This window comes from Eriocheir sinensis, chromosome 70, assembly GCF_024679095.1.
Source record: "Eriocheir sinensis breed Jianghai 21 chromosome 70, ASM2467909v1, whole genome shotgun sequence".
Lineage (NCBI taxonomy): Eukaryota > Metazoa > Arthropoda > Malacostraca > Decapoda > Varunidae > Eriocheir > Eriocheir sinensis.
The window spans coordinates 2,811,823-2,832,888 of NC_066578.1; the positions used below are offsets into that span (position 1 = coordinate 2,811,823).

The 21,066-nt window shown below is 43.1% G+C and overlaps 2 protein-coding genes, 1 long non-coding RNA gene and 1 pseudogene across 6 annotated transcripts in view; 2 read left to right on the forward strand and 2 right to left on the reverse strand.

Moving 5' to 3' along the window:
• The window catches only part of LOC126988738 (uncharacterized), a 28,939-nt gene extending 22,580 nt beyond the window's left edge, over nucleotides 1–6,359 (forward strand). For all 3 annotated transcript variants that reach the window (XM_050847109.1, XM_050847107.1, XM_050847108.1), the window contains one exon: nucleotides 787–6,359. In XM_050847109.1, the coding sequence (XP_050703066.1) occupies nucleotides 787–941 (155 nt within the window). In that variant the 3' untranslated portion in view covers nucleotides 942–6,359. The remainder of the gene's footprint in view (nucleotides 1–786) is intronic.
• On the forward strand, nucleotides 5,030–5,160 carry LOC126988826 (U2 spliceosomal RNA; annotated as a pseudogene).
• LOC126988739 (uncharacterized) lies at nucleotides 5,818–8,820 on the reverse strand. Its single transcript, XR_007742509.1, has 2 exons — nucleotides 7,463–8,820; nucleotides 5,818–7,384 (listed from the first exon to the last, which is right to left on the reverse strand). It is a non-coding gene; the product is annotated as an uncharacterized LOC126988739 (long non-coding RNA).
• Nucleotides 8,821–8,984: 164 nt separating this feature from the next.
• The window catches only part of LOC126988737 (mucin-2-like), a 29,749-nt gene continuing 17,667 nt past the window's right edge, over nucleotides 8,985–21,066 (reverse strand). Inside the window, exons 4-12 of one of the 2 annotated variants that reach the window (XM_050847105.1) lie at nucleotides 17,954–18,072; nucleotides 17,485–17,604; nucleotides 15,348–15,424; nucleotides 14,766–14,900; nucleotides 13,987–14,121; nucleotides 13,402–13,559; nucleotides 12,541–12,676; nucleotides 11,644–11,698; nucleotides 8,985–10,267 (exon numbers count right to left, since the gene is read on the reverse strand). In XM_050847105.1, coding sequence (XP_050703062.1) covers nucleotides 10,098–10,267; nucleotides 11,644–11,698; nucleotides 12,541–12,676; nucleotides 13,402–13,559; nucleotides 13,987–14,121; nucleotides 14,766–14,900; nucleotides 15,348–15,424; nucleotides 17,485–17,604; nucleotides 17,954–18,072 — 1,105 coding nt within the window. In that variant the 3' untranslated portion in view covers nucleotides 8,985–10,097. Of the gene's footprint in view, nucleotides 10,268–11,643; nucleotides 11,699–12,540; nucleotides 12,677–13,401; nucleotides 13,560–13,986; nucleotides 14,122–14,765; nucleotides 14,901–15,347; nucleotides 15,425–17,484; nucleotides 17,605–17,953; nucleotides 18,088–21,066 lie in introns of both variants that reach the window. The other variant, XM_050847104.1, reaches the window with a different exon arrangement.

Consider the following 21,066-nt stretch of genomic DNA (forward strand, 5'->3'; position numbering starts at 1 on the left):
CTCCGTCTCATCAACTCCCATCCTCATATTGACAGTCTTCTACCTCTTAAACTCCGCCACAATGTTGTCTATCTTTTTATCTTCTATCGATAGTTTCATGCTGACTGCTCTTCTGAACTTGCTAACTGCATCCTCCCCCCCTCCCTCGGTCCTGTTGTACATGACCATCTTCTCTAGCTCATCCCTATGCTTTGCAAATCCCTTATGCAAGGGGTAACCAGCATCTTCATTTTTTTACCCCTTTCGCTGGTAAACTCTGGAACAGCCTTTCTGTATCTTTACTTCCTCCTGCCTACGACTTCAACTCTTCCAGGAGGGGAGTACCCTCAAGACACCTCTCCAAATGGCTCTGGACTTCGAACGCTTGAACTTAACATTTGGGGAAGCATCATCTCTTTTTTTGTTGTTGTTGTTTTCTCTTTCTTGCGCACATGAGCTGCCACCTTTTCTGTAAAATAATAATAAAGATATCTGTCTTTACCAGTAATATAAAGACTTGTCAGCATGATGCAGTAATAACTGATCATGACAACGACTACTGGCAGAATTTTCTATAATATAATAATCTATAATCTATATTTTCTCGTCCTCTTCCTACTTCTCTCATTGCTTCCACTTTCATTTTCTCTTTCTCGGCGTCTCAGGTGTTTGGGGGCTGCTGGACGGGCAGCTTATAGTGTCCGCACTCCTCCCTCTCTACCTGATTCGTCTCTTATAATAAAAATCAGTATAGTGTACAGTGGAATGTAACAGTACGTTGAGGCTCCTTCTTATTCTGTCGTCCAGAGTCGGAGGAGAAGGTGTATGCAGTGAGCCGCAACATTGGACCGTGCCCGGACCAGCTGACTCCTGACTCCAACGCCTGGATTCGCACTGACGACAATTTCAGTGAGAGCATCAACGTCACCTGCGTCGCCTGGGACAGCCCCTCCGGTGACTGATCCAGCACGGCCTGGCGACACAGTGTTGGTGCAGCAGCTCAAGCTCCTTTGGCCTCGTCAGATAAGGGCGTGAGGGAGAGAGTTCATGGTCCACCTACCTCACACGCATCTGCATGGGTCAAAAGCGAAGTGAAAATGCATGAAGCATATAAATTATTTTCCGGACTCCCATCAGCCACGTACAAAGAATAGTCCACCTGCCTTGGTTTTTGCTCAAGGGATCAGTACTGTTCCTTAAATTGAACAACACGTGAAGCAAAACCCGTAACGTTTGCGGAGTAAAGGAGTTCACATTTCAGTATCAAGAGTATGTTCTGTTTTATTAAAAGTACAGTTTTAACCCCTTGACTGCGGATTTCCTACAGTCAGACCTCACCAAGCTACTGGAATGGAGCAAAAAGTGGCTGTTATAATTCAATGTAGAAAAATATAAAGTCCTGCATCTTGGGAGGGGATATCCAGCACACCAATACCACATGGGAAACACTCCACTATCCACCACAAGCAGAGAAAAACCTATGCCTATAATGTTACTAGGCTACCAGGGAAGGCCAAATCCGTGCCAATCGCTGCGGACGGGTTAACGTATAAAATGTCACACACAGCCACGATGACTCGACGAACTGTCTTGCTGGGCGATCTCCTGCCCAGGGTATGGCGGCCGATCCCCACACAATACTACCTCTTAGTCATAGCTAATTTATAATATATAATTAGATACGCAGCTTTCAATATACGCAACGAATGAAGTCATGAGAGTATGTGGAAATATGAATGATGAGTTTTATCATACTTGTTAGAATGTCTGTTAAGATTGTTTAGAATATTTTTTTTAAATTACTGTCTAGCAGCTTCCTACCAAAAATATTGAGTTTGATAACCCTAAGGTGAGCACACTGTGACCTTAGCATCATAACCGAGCAAAAAATATCAAAAACTATTTTTATATATAATAACAAATAAACTCTTGAGTAAAATTATATATGTTCATTATCCGAACTCTACATTTATTCACGTACTCCTGTTGGTATTAATAAAACGACTAAGTAAAAGGACACTAAAGTAAGTTTTCAACCGGCCTCCGAGGGTCCTCGATGCAGCCACCCGTCCCGCGGGGCCGCAAAGTTGGAACAAACAATAGGAGAGTCGATTCTGAAATATGTGGTGTGAAACTAAGCAGTGTACAGTGTGTCAGGTGTCCAAACTGCGTCAGACCTCAAAGTCTTCCAGCAAAGCATTGGTGCAGCGAATGAAACGAACAGGATGTTGGGCTTCATTTAAAGAAACTTCTCATTTAAGAATAGAGGTTATTACTAGGTACCACTGTGTAAACAGTTCAGTCGGACACTACTGGGAATACTCAGTGCATTTCTGGTCTCCCCATCATGCGAAGGACATTGCTAAATTAGGTTTTAAATGTAGGTAAAGGTAAAGTTTGGGGTATACGCAACAGTTGCGTATGGCCACGGTGCTCATCTCCGTCGCAGTGGCCTTTGAGCGTGTGGTGGGGAGAGCCCATCACCCCGGGACACAGCCACCGTGACATCTGGGTTACCACAGCTTCCCTTCCTTAGGTTTCTCCAGGTACTCATTTATCAACAAGCCCGACGGGGAGGATGAACAGCTGGGTGAGCTGCACGATGACTGCCCGGGCCGGGATTTCGGTCCGTGCCTGCAAATTCGTGGCTAGGCACGCTAACCTCTGCACCACGTAGGAAACAAAGATGATCCCTTAACCCAATAAATCTTATGGTGAGAGGCCCTCTTCTCTACATATATTCTAACTTGCGAAACGTCGCCTCAGTGGAAAATTGATTGAATATTTCAAAATACTTGATTTTACGACACGTCTCGAACAAGAAATAAATTCAGACTGCACGACATTTTTTTACACCAGCGTTGTAGCCCAAGGAAAGGATAAACTTACACATTCAGTAGGTACATTACAACACTACTGACTCGTTAAAAACTAACCTCAAACCACCGTTTCCTCTACCTCAACATTCACTGAGGCAGAAATGGTCGTAATGACCATTTGTCAGTTCGTTTTATTGTAGTTTCACCAAGTATCAAGAAAGGACCACTTCGTCTCGACTCTGGGTCTGTGTCGTTTCAATATCAATGTAAATCTAAATCAATTAAAAAATGTATCCGTAATACACAAACTATTTTATTGGTCACTTACCGGCCTCCACTGTTGTGTGGGTCTCCCTTCACTTGGTGCATGCATGCCTTCACACGTGTGGGGGGCGGCAGGGCAAGGCTCGGTGTATTTTCGGGCCCCAAATCGTCCCGCGTTCCACGCGTCTCAGCCTCCAGCTTAGGGATGGACGAGACGCCACGGTGCCGCGGCTTGCTCCTGGTGACAGCACAGAGGTCCTCTACACTGAGTCTACAGGACTGACATCCGGTGAGCTTCCGGGCCGGGGAGTCCTAAAGAAGTCAGTCCCACAATTCCAAGCAATCTGTAGTTACTTTGGCCGTGTGTGCTGAGGGACGTCAGCCTTCGGTGCCTCCATACACTCCTCCAGGCTGTCGACACGCAGCTCAGAGTAACGCTCCTTGGTGGTGCTGACGTTCCTGGGGAAGCATTATCTTGTCTGTGCCGCAACACGTCAAGCACTCCCACACCGTGCACGAGCGACGGGACAAGTTTCGGCTCCGTGGACTAGATTGGGGTCGGTAAGTCACGTTCTTAGCGGCGGTTCGCCCTGCCCCAGCGGTGGCACGTAACAATGAGGGTTGCATAAAATACTCCTCTACTTCCTCTCAGGCCAAGTGTTGAGCCCAAAGGTGTGCTGGTGTGGCAGCGCCTTCCCAGCAAAGACGGCTCTTCCTCTTTCAACAGTCGTACAGTCAGCCTAAGATCAGCGCCACCTCGACTCGTCCACATGTCTTAGGGCACATCTTCCGGGGGCGGTGACCACAGAGGAGTGAGTCGGGGTTTCGGCGCTGCCTCTGTCCGTGAAGCGACTCACCCGCCGCGACACGATAACCACATTCACACTGTCTGTCTCTCGTTCCCACGTCTACTGTGACCAGAACAATATCTGAGCCATTTTGTCACATCAACACACGCGTGGTCGCAAGGCACAGAAATCCCTGGAAATGGCGTAAAATCCAACGAACAATATGACCACAACACTACCCCGACACTCCCGCTGGTCGACTGCGGCTGGCTCTGAGTGGCTCACCGTTGCCAAATTATCGTACTCAGAGCCTCGTATTTACCGGTTTTTGAGCCATAACAATTGCCGAGAAACACCAATAATTAACCATTTTAACGATAACTATATATGAAAGAAGTTATTGGAGTCGAGGAAGCAGTTTTTGGGTCGGAAATCGGTAAACATGGGAGGCTGAGTACGACAATCTGGCAACGTTGGGCTGGCCGTGCCTCTGTCCGGCTCGTGGGGAAGGGACGCTGATGACCTGCAATGGCCGGACTAATTTCGAGACTGACCATTCATTTCCACGTAAAATGACCCTCTCTCAGATTTTTTTTCGCGAAAAGGATACGGAAACACAAGATGGAATATATCTCAGAATCACATCATGGCAGTTTCACGGTGAATATAAATGCATCCACGACTAAAATCACTGTGCTGTACACGAAAATAAGTAATCGGTGTTGTGTTCTAATCTTCTCACCTCTTGGGAACCCGCAGGACAGCGTGTGCCACTGATATGAAGTGTTGAAATGAGTGCGCCGGAGCAGCCGCCAAAGTAGCCCAAAGAAGCCAAAAACCGCGGCTCACCCCGTTGTGTAGCAAGTCACCGCTGGAAACCGGTCGCGTGCTCTCCCCGGCGACTCAAAGAAAACGATGCGGCAGGATAAACCTCGTTATTAATGTTTTAATTGTTGTGCTCTTTTGTGGCGTCTTCATTGTTTATCTCGTTAATTGTTTATTTTCAACTGTTTTTCCATGTGCTGCTACACATTACACATACATTTGGTACACCACATAGACCAACACTTCAAAGTCATTTACACTACACAATATTCACATACACGTATATACACTCAACAACGTCTTTTGTGTGTTTTGTCCGTCCTAATGACTTCCATGTATTTTTATAATAAAATAATCGCTTCTCGGCCTTTTGGCTAAGATCAAAGTGTAGTATCTGTTCTTATCAGCTTAATAATAAAATAACCTTGACGGGTATTGGTTTTTCCTTTACCCGGGGACCAACTAGCAGTATATGAGTACTCAAAACCACCAACAATTGAGCTTGCCCAAGGCCAGAGCCAGAGACGCAAACATATCGATATTACAATGACTGTTGGACTGTGGAACCGGCCTTAAAAACACCCTTTGTCTCGCCTTCCCAAACTTATTTTCCTGTTAATTTCCTTCCTTGCCTTTAATAACTGATCCATGATGCTCAGTATTACCTATGAGTGAGTTTCTTGTTTTCAATACGGTCTGCAATTCCGTTTTTTTTGGCTTCACATGTAAACGGCACAGCGCTCATTGACTATTTCTGTGGTGTTTTCTTATTTTTTATTTACTTGTTTATTTCTTCCCTCGTGTTTAGTAATTGACCCATAGTCCTCAGCTTTGTCTATTTTTTATTTTACAGCATAGGAAACAGCTCAAGGACAACAACAAGAAATTAATGAAAAAAAGCCCGCAAATCACTGGTCATATTAAAAAAAAACTTAAGAGGAGTGTGAGCGTCTTTTTAATATCCTGCGTTCAAATCAGCGTTAATGTCATCGCTGGTAAGTGGCGTATCTATTAACTCTATTTCTGTACCACATTCTTTATTTTCTCCCTTCTGTTGCTGCGTCTCAGGCGGTGCGGGACGCGAGGGCAGGCGCGGCCCATGCTTTTTATACTCTTATTTGATGCCAGGAGAAACAACAAAATATCTGATCAGCTTTATTTGCAGTATAATGTATCTTAGTTTTACGTTTGATGTTTTACACTTTTAGTCTCCAAATATGTGTTAATGTAGTTCATTATAGTGTTTGCCAATTTGTCATCATTGCTATTATGCTATTTCATCAAGATTGTGATATGAGTAACATTTTTATCATTCTTACACAATATATAATTATGTACATATTACAAAATAAAATTGATACAATGACTACTATTACTACTACTACTACTACTACTACTACTACTACTACTACTACAATGCACAATATGTAAAGAATATGTAATATATTTATATACGTATTACAAAATAAAATTGATTGACTTCTGATATTACTACAATTACTAATACAATTTCTACTACTACTACTACTACTACTACTACTACTACTACTACTACTACCATTACTACTACTACTACTACTACTACTACTACTACTACTACTACTACTACTACTACTACTACTACTACTACTACTACTACTACTACTACCATTACTACTACTACTACTACTACTACTACTACTACCATTACCAGTATCAATTAGATTTTCTTCTTCAGGGTAATGAATCACATATGTAACAAATATCTTCCGGACTACCTCAGTAGGAAACAAAAATATTTCCCCACAGACAAAAGGGAATTTCTAAACACTGATCAACACCTTATTTCAGGCAACATGTAAGGTGAAGCTTTTTTTTGCATTAGTATTAGTCAATCGATAACTCCCTAGTGTTGATTTTTTTAAATGAGTATTTTTTCACATCTTTTGTTCAAGTGCTTTTCAGCTTGGCGGTGCGCATCACAGCACAGCCATCCAAAACATACTTCAGATTCACGAAAATCCCCTGATCTTCACACTACCCCGGACAATCTCCTTAACCATTACAACTAAGCGAAAAAAGAATCAGATAATAAATAGCGCTTGGAGACGCGATACAATTTCTTGAGAATCATCTTTGGCTTCCTCAAAAGAGATCAGAGTGGGCCATCTAAGGAAGTAGAATATGCAGATGGGGAATACCCTTAACTCTAAATTCTTGGATAACATGGTATTACTGAGCCATTGGGAGGAAAACCTATACAGACTCTGAATGTTATCTCTAAGATGAATGTTAAAACCCGGTAGCAGCGACGGGCCAAATTTGTGGCTTTACCGTGTACCAGCGACGGGCCAGATTTTTACCCTGATATAAACCCCCAAAATAGATGATGCATAAACTAATCACAAATGCGTTGATATATATTATGAAATGGTTTGCGTGAGTAATGATTTTTTCTCATTAATTCGGTTAGATGGGCCTTTAAGAAACATGATACCCGCAACTACCGGGAAGAAGATAATGTTTAATATGTCGGAAGATAAGACGAGGCACAGCCGGCAAGGAGGCAGCTGAGAATAGAGGAGAGCTGGTTCATATTCTCGGACGCTTCCACATCTATTTTCATCTATTTTCAAAGGCGAAAATGGAGGTTAATCTGGTTTTCATGTGTGTCTATCAAGATTATGGTACAGAAGAGGGGTCAAACTATCCCCAGGGTCATAAAAGTACCTCTGGAAATGCCGAATACCCCTTCAAAAACCCTGTCAAATGTGAGGGGTCAAGCTATCCCCAGGGTCATAAAAGTACCTCTGGAAATGCCGAATACCCCTTCAAAAACCCTGTCAAATGGGAGACTATCATCTCTATTATATTAACCATATTTTCCTTCCCTTTACGTAGCCTGTCATCATCCACTTTTCCCTTTCTTTTATCCTCTTAACCTTCACATTTTCTTTCATTCCTTCCTTATACAGTCTCACATTGCCTCCTTTTTGTGAGGGTGTAAGCGGCGAAACGATTGAGAATATGGTCCCTGTGTTGCCGCCAGGATGCGAGCAATGGATATTTGTGTAAAAAGGCTGGCTGATTACAAGAGGTGTAGAGGTTAGGTAAGGTGGTATAAAATTACATAATACGGAGATTTAGAGGGAAAAATCAACTAATTGCAGCGGGGGAGACGGCGATTAGAGCGAAGCGATGGTGTGGAGCGGTATATAGTGAGGCCGCAGATGTACACGCACTCAAAAAACTATCGTTACGCATTCAGCACGATAGAAACTGACACCAAGGACGAAGCCAATGAAAACAGGCTACTCATGTTTGCTGACTGGCGACAAAAAGCACACATATATAGAAAAATTCAGTCCATGGAAAAAAAATCAGAAGGGAATAGGAATGGGAGGAATTGCCTTTGTACCATATGCTGTGCAACGTAGAGGGTTGAACTCACACCCATAAAACTGGTCCTTGGTGGTGACTGGCGACAAAAAGCACACATATATAGAAAAATTCAGTCCACGGAAAAGAAATCAGAAGGGAATAGGAATGGGAGGAATTGCCTTTGTACTATATGCTATGCAACGTAGAGGGTTTAATTCACCACCCATAAAACTGGTCCTTGGTGGTGGCCGGCGACAAAAAGGACACATATATAGAAAAATTCAGTCCATGGAAAAGAAATCTGAAGGGAATAGGAATGGGAGGTATTGCCTTTGTACTATATGCTATGCAACGTAGAGGGTTGAACTCACTACCCATAAAACTGGTCCTTGGTGGTGGCCGGCGACAAAAAGGACACATATATATAGAAAAGTCCACTGCACGGAAAAGAAATCAGAAGGGAATAGGAATGGGAGGAATTGCCTTTGCGCTATATGCTATGCAACGTAGAGGGTTGAACTCACTACCCATAAAACTGGTCCTTGGTGCTGACTGGCGACAAAAAGCACACATATATAGAAAAATTCAGTCCACGGAAAAGAAATCAGAAGGGAATAGAAATGGGAGGAATTGCCTTTGTGCTATATGCTATGCAACGTAGAGGGTTTAATTCACTACCCATAAAACTGGTCCTTGGTGGTGGCCGGCGACAAAAAGGACACATATATAGAAAAATTCAGTCCATGGAAAAGAAATCTGAAGGGAATAGAAATGGAAAGAATTGCCTTTGTACTATATGCTATGAACGTAGAGGGTTTAATTCACTACCCATAAAATTGGTCCTTGGTGCTGACTGGCGACAAAAAGCACACATATATAGAAAAATCCAGTCCACGGAAAAGAAATCAGAAGGGAATAGGAATGGGAGGAATTGCCTTTGTACCATATGCTATGCAACGTAGAGGGTTGAACTCACTACCCATAAAACTGGTCCTTGGTGGTGGCCGGCGACAAAAAGCAAGCACACATATATATAGAAAAATCCACTCCACGGAAAAGAAATCTGAAGGGAATAGAAATGGGAGGAATTGCCTTTGTACTATATGCTATGCAACGTAGAGGGTTTAATTCACCACCCATAAAACCGGTCCTTGGTGCTGACTGGCGACAAAAAGGACACATATATAGAAAAATTCAGTCCACGGAAAAGAAATCAGAAGGGAATAGGAATGGGAGTTATTGCCTTAGAACTATATGCTGGAGAGACAGAGAGTAATATTGGTAAGGTAACAAATATCAAACGTGTTCTACTGATGAAAAGAAACATAAGAACTAGACTTGGGCAGGTTACTCTCTGCTTATAACTGTCAACAGATGGACAGCCGGCGTAACGGAGTGGCAAAGCTGGAGTTGTAGAAGTCAATGCCGAGAGAACCATATGGAGAGAAGGAGTCAGAACCTTATCAGAGTACGATGGGCAGGTTACACTCTGCCCATAACTGTCAATATCACTTTTGCTTCTCACATCAGGTATTTCTAAAGGTCAAAGAGGGGGTCAGTAGGGTTCTAATGTGTGTTTCTTCAGGTTCACGGTACAGAGGAAAGGTCACACTACAACCAGGGTCATAAAACTATTCCTGGAAATGCCCACAACTCCTGCGAAAGCCTTGTGAAATAAGTGTTCTTGGGTAACGAAATGTCTTATAGAACGACCCCCAGCTCAGGAGTTGTCGAAGTCAGTGCCGAGAGAACCAGGTGGAGAGAAGGAATCAGAACCTTATCAGAGTAGGATGAAGAACGATGATACCAGACAGAGGTACGTTATACAACACTGGGAATAACTTTTGCCCCTTAAGTTACATATAATGACGAATACAATGATGATGATGATGATGATGATAGTGATTATGAGCATTCAGTTAACTTTATATACCTAGTTTTAACGTCTACTGCTAACCCTAATTTTTCCAGGCTATATTGGCACAATGGTCCTAAAAATTTCACCCAAACATTCTCATTTGACTTCTCTGTTACTTGTGCCGTCAAGGTCAGGCCCATCATGTTACACGTTCACAAGGACCTCTACTTCCTCTTCTTCCTCTTCCTCTTCCTCTTCCTCTTCGTCCTCCTCTGGAATTCTTACTGCCTCTTTCAAGGTCCCTGTGATCACATCAGGAATGTTATCCTTGTTTTCTAATCTTCTCTTAATGTCGGGCCAAGAGTCACTCTTTCCTGGAAAACAGATACACAGTATTAAGTCCAGTTCACTCCTGATGCAACAAAGTAACGGTTAATATGATTCTTGAGGAAGATGAACATTCTTGCGTTAACTACTTCTGCTTGGTGGTTTTGCCAGTCTCGGATGACTCTGTTCGAGGAATATTTCCGGTCCATTTCTCTTGAATTGTTTGACCGGTATTTTTAGTTCTCGATTAGTTTGGAGCTCAAAAGTTGGAGTGATCGATGTTTGAAGACTTATACCAAATCTCCTTGTAGTCATCTCTTTTCCCAACACGGAAAATATTCACGTATTTTTTTTAGTAATTAATCATCCTAGGAGCCTCAGAGCCTTTATGCAGACAATGAGTGGTTCACAAACACGCTGGTGGACACAGTGGATCAAGTTGAGCGGGTGTATACTTGAAACAAACATTATTCAGAGCTTTAAATGAAGCTTAGATGCACTTATCAATGTATGTATTTATGGATGGGAAGCGAATTTGGTCAAGAACTAACTAACAAATGTAAGGATGTCAGCAGGTCATCTCTGTGCCCTGGGGAAAAAGTCGTGATGGCAACCCGATACCCGATCATATGTGTGCCAGGACCCGTATTCTCAAACCTTTCGGCCTTCATCTGTACCATGAATGCGAAAACAGTACGCCAAACGAGGCACACTGCCAAGACATCTTCAGCAGAACGCGTAATAAACAACGCTTTTTCTTTATTTTTTCTTTAATTTTTTTTTTTGCACTATGTAAGATGTAAAAAAAAAATAATAATAATAATCAACGCTATGTCATCACCCAATGTCAATATAAGTACTATATCCCGGTAGCAGCGACGGGCCAAATTTGTGGCTTTACCGTGTAGCAGCGACGGGCCAAATTTGTGGCTTTACCGTGTAGCAGCGACGGGCCAAATTTGTGGCTTTACTGTGTAGCAGCGACGGGCCAAATTTGTGGCTTTACCGTGTAGCAGCGACGGGCCAAATTTGTGGCTTTACCGTGTAGCAGCGACGGGCCAAATTTGTGCCATGATATAATCCCCCCCAAAATAGATGATGCATAAACTGATCACAAATGCTTTGATATATGTTATGAAATTTGAGTGATGATTTTTTCTCATTTTTCTCGCTTAGAGGGACCATTAAGAAACATGATCCCCGATGCTACCGTGATATAGACATTGTTATCACCATCAGGCCGGGTGCAACGAGAGCGAAGCACCCCGGTCACTAGCGAGCGTTTAGCATGTGTCAATCTATCTAGCCAGCGCCGGCCAATCCTGAACACACAATTGATCGGGTACCGGGTTCCCATCACGACTGTTTCCCCTCATAAACGAACATGCAAGTAAATATATATCAAGCTGAGAAAGGAACTAACCTGACTCATCCAGGTAGTACTTGAGCACACACTTGTAGAGGAAGGCGTACTGGGCCTGCGGGAGGAAGGAACATAAGAACATAAAAACATAAGGACCAATATAAGGGGCATACACACCCACACTCCGTAAGGTCTTCGTAGAGGTTGTGTGTAATTCCATGGGTAGTTTAATGAGGGAGGGGGGAGGGAGGGGTAGGAAAGAAAAAATGGATAGGGACTGAGAAAGGGAAAGGAAAAATCTAAATAGGGGAGAAGAAGGAAAAAAATAAGGAAGATCTTGAGAAGGAGGGAACAAGGAAGGAAGAAGGGAAGGAAGGAAAGCAAAGGGAAATACTGATGTGAAAGGGAAGGGAAGGGAGATAAGGGAAATGAAATGGATGAGACAGACGAAGAAGGGAGGTCACGCCTCTTATTAAATCTACCCTCACTACATACATACATTTTATTTCTTACAGCAAAGGAGACAGTTCAAGGGCATAAAAAAAGAAAACAATAGTAAAAAAAAGCCCGCTACTCACCGCTCCTAAAAAGAGTACAGAGGAGTGGCCGAAAGAGAGGTTACACTAATGAAGAGCCAGATATGAAAGGTATATTTGTGGTACGTAGAGGGAGAGCATAGCATCAGCGGCGGAGCAGGGTCAACGTTGCTAGATTATCGTACTCAGCCTCTTATATTTACCAACTTCCGACCCCAAAACCGTCTCCTGGTCCCCAATAACTAGATTCACTTATATTTATCGTTAAAATAGTTAAATCCTGATGTTTCTTGGCAATAGTTAAGCGTCAAAGCCCGGTAAATACTATGCTCTGAGTACGATAATCTGGTAACGTTGAGCAGGGCCTGAAACTTCATCAACCTCATCAACATACTTCTTATCACATCTACTTATTACATACCTCTGTTTGCACCATATTCGTTCGGTTCAGCCTCATCCTGTACACGGCGTGGAAGATATCAATACTGGTTTGGTCATGAAGCTCTTCCATCAGGTTGTTGAGGGCGATGAAGGTTCCCGTTCGTCCCACACCGGCGCTGTTCGGGAAGGGTAGAGAGGATTCGGTCGGCATTGTCAGACGTTTCGGGTTCGGCCTCACACACCAGTTGTTTCCAGAGACCCGTGTTTGTGTGTTTCTTTGTGTGTGTTAACCGGGTTTTCATGGGTGTTATTCCCGTTCAAAATGCAGAGTCGGGTAAAGAAATCCCAAGCATCACAAAACAGTCGTGGAAAACCCAATAACTTTTACGAGGCTCGGAAGGTGGTCCCACGTGTTGTTTACATCTCAAAATCATTGTTTACTTCATATGTGCCAGAGTGTCTAACATTTTTGTTAACTGTATATCTTAAGTGAATAGATAAATTTTATGTAGAGAAGAAAAAGGAAATTCGTTCCAAATAGATTATACATTCCAAAACTGATTATGTGCTCAGTTTATGGCTTGTTTTGTTATAATTATTGCTCTTTGCTTAATGATAGTGACTAAAAATGGCCCTAAAAGGTTACTATTTGGTTCGATATCACACATTTGGCGTCAAGATTTTTGATCTAACTGAGAGAGAGAAATTCTGTACAAATGAGTCAGCAGGTGGATCAGCTGGCATCTTTTCGAAAGTTTGTGAACGCTCCAATTGACTTTGTTTGATCACAAGCATATTCATAAAGTACATGTTTGTTAGAAGTAGAGAGACTCAGGAACGTTAATAAAATGTCCCTTCATGGTCATTTGGACGCTCGGTCAACGTTTTATAAGGAACTGACCTGCAGTGCACCGCCACGTGAGAGCAGTTCTTGGGCGTAGTGGTCTTGACGATTTTAACGAAGTTGATCAGCTGGTCTGGCGTGGCGGGGCAGCCCATGTCCGGCCAGGACGTAAAATGGAAGTGGTGGACCAAACGGGACTTGTGTTTCTGCATGCCCTGCCAAGTCAATCATGGAGACTCTGATGAAGAATGTCTTATCTTCGCTATACACACAAAAAAAATATTGTAATACTCTTTCAGGGATTCCAATTCTTTAATCTCTTAGGCCCCCTTTACACGAGCGGTTTTCTCCCGCACGGGCGCGGTTTAGAAATCAACGGCCGTACTACCGCGCGGGAGACAACCGCTCGTGTGAAGGGGGCCTTACTGTACAAGTATTTGAATTATTTTTTTTTCATATTATATATAGTATATAGTATATATATATATATATATATATATATATATATATATATATATATATATATATATATATATATATATATATATATGAATGTATGTATATAAACTATGATATCCGAATGAATTTTACAACAAGAAGTCACGGTAAAAATCTCCCCAAGCGTCGGTGGTCCGTCGGTACCTTGGAGAGGTGCAGCTTGCGGTGCAGGAAGCCTCCCGTGCGGTGCTTCTGCTCCTCCATATTTTTGACACTCAGCGATCCGTACCTGGCGGTGTAGGACTGGTCGGGGTCTGGCCAGTACTGGCTGCACTTTTCCTGGGGATCAGAAACAATCGTTAGTGATTTTATCCTTCACATAACTCTGTGTGTGTGTGTGTGTGTGTGTGTGTGTGTGTGTGTGTGTGTGTGTGTGTGTGTGTGTGTGTGTGTGTGTGTGTGTGTGTGTGTGTGTGTGTGTGTGTGTATATAATATAAATAGATATATATATATATATATATATATATAGAAATATATATAAATAGATAAAAATATATATATATATATATATATATATATATATATATATATAGATATATATATATATATATATATATATATATTCAGTCAGTCTGGCAAAGGAAGCTGCCAGTCATAAGAGTACAGACTTTAACTGAGAGGCTATTCCGCAGTCCAACACAGTGGCATTGTACTCGCACGAACCAAACTCTTCAATCTTACACACTCCTTAATGCTTATGTTCTCGAAGGAAGGCCTGATTCTCCTCACATTTCTTAACTTGAATATGAACACAAAACACTACACAAGGAATTTTTGAAGTCTTTGGTACTGGTTTGGAGGCTATCCCACTACGTCGAACTGTGAAAGTGGCCCTCAAGCTCCAAGCCATAACCCTCAAAGTAGAGACCCAACATGAAAGCTGGTAACAACTATCAGGACATAGGAAGCTGCCAGTCCTCACCTTTTGTCCCTCGATGCACTGGGTGACCATGACGATGACATGGACGTTCTTCTCCCACACCATGCGCCAGAAATCGTCCACCGTGTGTCCCAGCGGCCCTTGGCAGGCGATGTATTCACGGGCCACCGAGTATCCCTGCAGGCACATACCATATAAATATATCCTTTGTATATTATAGCGGAGCCACAATGTCGAGACCGTTTTTGGCAGAGCGGCGGGGAGGAAAGGATCTGAGGTATAGCCAACCCCAAATCGGTCTCGACAATCTGGTTTCACTATAGCTTCCTCATGTAGAGAATTCTTTGTAATTTACTGTACGTAAGTGTTGTTTCTATATCGTATTTCTCCTTTAGTAGCTTGGTGCTTGAGTATTGCTGTGTACTGTTGGTGAGGAGCCAAAAGAGAGGACCATTTCGGGAGGAGAGGAAAGAGCACAGCAACCCACCACGCTCGTAACAACTCTCCCCTAACTCTGATCCGTTGTCTCTATACTAAAATTCTACTGTTGGGATTTGAGTATCGCTTGCTGTGCTACTGGTGTGGGTCTGAAGGAGGAAGAAGCCACGCGCGGGCAACACTCACGTGGATGTAGTTGGCGTTGATGAAGTCGCTGCCGGGGACTCGTGGGTACTCCTTCAACACCACGCGGCTCTCGTCATCTGGTAGGTCAGGGGATGGTTGTTACCTATGGTCGAACACACGTCTATGGGTCATATTCTCAAACATTTCGGCGCCCAAGCTCGATTATTTAACAAGACTTTCATAGGAGTTTGGGGCATTTCCAGAGGTAGTTTTATGATCCTGGTGGTAGTTTGACCATTTTTCTGTACCATGAAAACAAAATACCACCCACCAGAACCTGACTGATATCCTTTTTGGCCTTTGAACCTGATGGAGTGCCTCCTATCGTCCTTAAAAAAACTGTGTTTCCGTGCTGACACCCTGCCTGGTCAAACTCTTTCGTCTCTGCCTGTCAACATCTACCTTTCCTTCCTGCTGGAAGTATGCCTTCATACAGCCTGTGCCTAAGAAGGGTGACCGTTCCAATCCCTCAGACTACCGCCCTATAGCTTTACTTTCCTGTCTATCTAAAACTTTTGAATCAATCCTTAACCGGAAGATTCAAAAGCACCTTTCCACTTCTGACTTTCTATCTGATCGCCAGTATGGGTTCCGCAAGGGGCGTTCTACTGGCGATCTTCTTGCTGTCTTAACTGACTCTTGGTCATCCTCTCTTAGCCGTTTCGGTGAAACTTTCTCAGTTGCGCTAGACATATCTAAAGCCTTCGATAGAGTCTGGCACAACTCTTTGCTTTCTAAACTGCCCTCCAACGGATTCTATCCTTCTCTCTGTTCCTTTATCTCCAGTTTCCTTTCCGGCCGTTCTATCTCTGCTGTGGTAGACGGTCACTGTTTTTCTCCTAAACCTATCAACAACGGTTTCCCACAGGGCTCTGTCCTATCACCCACTCTCTTCCTGTTATTCATCAATGATCTTCTTTTCATAACAAACTGTCCTATCCACTCGTACGCTGACGATTCCACTCTGCATTATTCAACTTCTTTCAACAGAAGACCCTCTCAACAGGAATTGCAAGACTCCAGACTGGAGGCTGCAGAACGCTTAACCTCAGACCTTGCTATCATTAATTTTCCGATTGGGGTAAAAGGAACCTTGTGTCCTTCAATGCCTCAAAAACTCGATTTCTCCACCTATCAACTCGACACAATCTTCCAAACACCTATCTCCTATTCTTCGACAACACTGGAAATTTCACATCTCTTCTCTTACTAAATCAGCTTCCTCGAGGTTGGGAGTTCTGTATCGTCTCCGCCAGTTTTCCCCCGCACAGTTGCTTTCCATATAGAAAGGCCTTGTCCACCCTCGTATGGAGTATGCATCTCGCGCGCGCGTGTGTGTGTGGGTGGGGGGGGGGGGGGGGGCTCCCTCACACAGTTCTCTTGGACAGAGTGGAGTCTAAGACTCTTCGTCTCATCAGCTCCACTCTTCTTACTGACAGCCTTCTACCTCTTAAATTCCGCTGTCATGTTGCATCTCTTTTTATCTATCAATATTTTCATTTTGGCTGCTCTTCTGAACTTGCTAACTGCATGCTTCCCCCCCCTCCCGCGGCCCCACTGCACACGACTTTCTACTCAAGCTCATCCCTATACTGTCCAAACCACTTATGCAAGAGTTAATCAGCATCTCCATTCTTTCATCCCCTTCATTGGTAAACTATGGAACAACCTTCCTTCGTCTGCATTTCCCCCTGCCTATAATTTGACCTCTTTCAAGAAGAGAGTATCAAGACACCTCTCCACCCGAAATTGACCTCTCTTTTGGCCATTCTATACTTTTCCCCCTTGAGTTGCTCTTTGTGCGGTAAAGAAAAACGTTGTTGTGTGGCGGAAGTGTTTGACAATACCAACCTATATTGTTTCATCTGAACGTTAGTGAGGTAAGTTGAAATGTCTGTTTGTCTGTCTTTCTGTTTGTTTGTCTCTTCTCTTCTCTTGTCTTTTCTTCTCTTTTTTTCTCTTTTCTCCTCATGTGTCTCTTTCTCTATCTCTATCTCTATCTCTCTATCAGTGTTTTCTTGCACTCAGCACATTGTTCTCCTACTTGTCTGATAGCGTGGACGTGGCCGGGTCTAGCGTTGCATTATTCTGTGTGTCGTGGTGTGTATAAACAGGAAGACGTATCCACGTTACTCACACGGAAGGATGTTGAAGTAGCGGTTCTTGTACTTGTTATCAGGCAGCATGGAGATAGAGGTTGACTTTGCCGAGGATATTGACTTGAGCTCAGCGTATTCCCTTGTCATGCCAATGTGACCTGACAATAAAGAGACAAGTTTACCATTACCAAGAGTTTAGGGGTCAGTTTTCAAAGTTTTGTTGTGGGTATGTGTGTGTGTGTGTGTGTGTGTGTGTGTGTGTGTGTGTGTGTGTGTGTGTGTGTGTGTGTGTGTGTGTATATATAGATATATATATATATATATATATATATATATATATATATATATATATATATATATATATATATATATATATATATATATATATATATATATACATTATTTTTGACATTTCTAATATTTGATTGTTATTTACAAGAGTCAAATGCTTAAGTTTATTCTTATGAGTTCGCGTCCACGCCTCCTGGCCAGGCCGTCTCGCCTCACCTTGAGCGAAGAGCTTCTGCACGGTGTCGGTGAGGTCTGAGAGCAGGATGCGCCGCTCCACGCTGACGTCGGGCGGCGCCGGCACCACCAGCGGCAGCTCAAAGGATTCGGCACGACCTCTGAATAGTGTATAGCTATCACAAGATGTAAAGGGTGAACACAAAGAAGGCATGAGTACCTATAGGAAAGAATGGGTTATACGACATAAGTATTCAGCAATTGTTGTAAAATATATATACCTTTATATATTTTGTTTTAAAGTATTTCTACTTCATTTTGCAATACTTTCAATCAAAAAAGATTTTAATGAGGATAAGTGTCCAACTAGTAATTTATTTTGTCTCGTATAACATTAAATAAAAACAACGAGAATGATCAACTACATTTTTATGAACAATAGTATCACGTATTGTATTGGAGTGTAATTGTTACAAGTCCCAGGGAAACACAGGTAATTTACGATAATCAAAAGAATAGTTCAAACGTAGTAGTTGCGAGCTGTGGCGCCTGGGCCCTGTCTTCCCAGCCACACTGGATGGCATGCACCAGCGCCCTCCTGGCTCCTTGGAAGCCATCACCGCCGGCCGTGCGCTGGGGTTGCAATGCTTGCTCACTCACACCATTCTACAGCTCGGTCACTGTCATATATTTTTCGACCCTATCTACGTCCGCGTCACTACTAATATTATAGAAAAAAAAAAAGATGTATTCTTCTTCCTCGTGGAAAGTATATCCGTGACTTGAAGCAATCTCTTCCAAACAATGTTTTCTTTTTAGTTTATTGATAGTCGTGCACGCTGAAATGCGCCTCTCAGTGTTGATCACAACGTACACCTATTGCACTAACATTCACCTCGGCTACACGATGCCTGATTTAGTTTTTGTTCATTTAAGTGACACTAAACACGGGTTCAAGATGCCCTAATTATTGCCAACAGAGAAGGAAAAACGAACGCGGAGCGGAGCGATCAGACCAACCTCTGTCAGGGCTCGAAAAACTCGGAAGCTGTTGGGTGTCTGGGCTCGATCGCTTCACAGGAACGTTACGTAATGGCTGGGGCGTCATGCGGGCCGGTGCCGCAAACCCGGGTGTGGCGCTCCGGGACCAAGGGCTGCATGTCTGTTTGGAGACTGACTGCGGATTCGGGTTTTCTGGTTGGCAAGATTATTAAGTTAAGTTAGTAAGTTAGTTTCTCTCCTCTAAATGGAGAAAAATGGATACATTTGAAAAAATAAATAAAACAGCCAGGTCACCGTAGGAAAGCTTGAAGAGAAAACTTTTTTTTTTCCATTCACCTTAGACACAAGCGTTTGGGAAGGAAGAAGAAAAGTAAAAAATTGCAACACAGTGTTATTTACCTATCATGTATTCTTGCTTTGGGTGAATCAGTTTCGCCTTCGACGAAATTTTAATGCTGAAAGTACGCCTACAAGCTGCCCGTGCCTAAGGAAGGTGACCGCTCTATCCATACAAATTGCCGTTCTATAGTTTTACTTTCTTGTCTTCCTATAACTTTCGTAACACTCCTAAAGAAGAAACCCCGTAAGCTTCTGTCAACTTACACCGTCTTTGCGATCACCAGTACGCATTCCTCAAGGAGCGTTATATTGGTAATTTTCTCGCCCACTTAATTGATTCTCACTCATCCTCTCTTAGCCGATTTGCTGTTGCCTTAGACATCTCGAAGACTTTTGAGAGTGGTACAAACCTGTGATTTCCAAACTACCCTCCTATGGATCTATCCCACTCTTTGTACTTTTATCTCTAGTTTCCCTTCAGACTGAGCTATTTCTGCTGTGGTAGACGGTCACTGTTCTTCCCCTAAACCCACAGGGCCCCGTTCGATCTCCCACTCTCTTCCTATTGTTCATTGATGATTTTCTTTCAAAACTAACTCTTCAATCCACTCCTTCGCCGATAACTCAATTCGGCATTACTCAACATAATTCAACACAAGACCCTCCCAACAGGAATTACGGGATTCGAGGCTGGATGTTCCAGAACCCTTAACCTCTGATCTTGCTATCATTTCTGAATGGGTCAGGAGGTTCTTTAGTGTCCTTCAGTGCCTCAAAAACTCAATTTCTCCACCTGTCAACTCGACGCAATCTTCCAAACACCTATTATTCGAGTACACACATCTGCTACCATTTTAATTGGAAACTTCATGATTATTATACGATCTCATCTCTTGCAAAATCAGTTTCCTCGAGGTTAGGCGTTTTGTATCGTCTCCAGCATTTATTCGCCCTTTCCCTAGAGTACTTGCTATATACATGGGACTTGTCTGCCCTCGTAGGTAGTATACACACACACACACACACACACACACACACACACACACACACACACACACACAACACTTTTGGACAGAGTGGAGCCAGATGCTTTCCGCCTCATCAGCTCTCTTCCTCTTGCAGACTGTATTCTCTCTTAATCAAATTCCGCCGCAGTGTTGGCTCTCCTTTATATCTTCTACCGCTATCTTCATGACAACTGAACTTAACTAAACTTGCTAATGGCATCCCTCCATCCCTGCTGCGACCTCACTGCATACGATTTTTAACTCTAGCTCACCCTCATGCTCTCCAAATCCATTATGCAAGAGTTTAGCACAATCTTCATTCTTTCATCCTTTCTTTTGGCAAAATATGAAGCAGCCTTCCTTCTCTATTTCCTCTTTCCGACGCCTAAAACACTATCTAGAGGGGAGTTTCAAGACACTTCTATAATCGTTTAAGACAGCTTTACCTATTACCAAGTCCATGCAAGTGTTGAAAATTCCTGGAGCAGGGACGCACCCCTGCCTCACTCTTGAATCAACAGGGAAGAAGCCGAGAACGCCGCCCCTACACTCCACAGCAGTCTCGGTACCAGAGTAAAGGTCAGTAAAGGGGCTATTACACTGGGCAAATTTTCCGTGGATCTTCAGTCAAACCACGATTTCCGCTGGCGTGGTTCTCATATTTCCGTGGTTTTCTGATGCGTCCACGATCTTCCAAAGCTACGGTAGATTTCACCGAAGGACGACGGTATTACTCACCATCATCATCATCAGCAATAACAACAAACAACTGAGAACCACGCCAGCGGAAATCGTGGTTTGACTGAA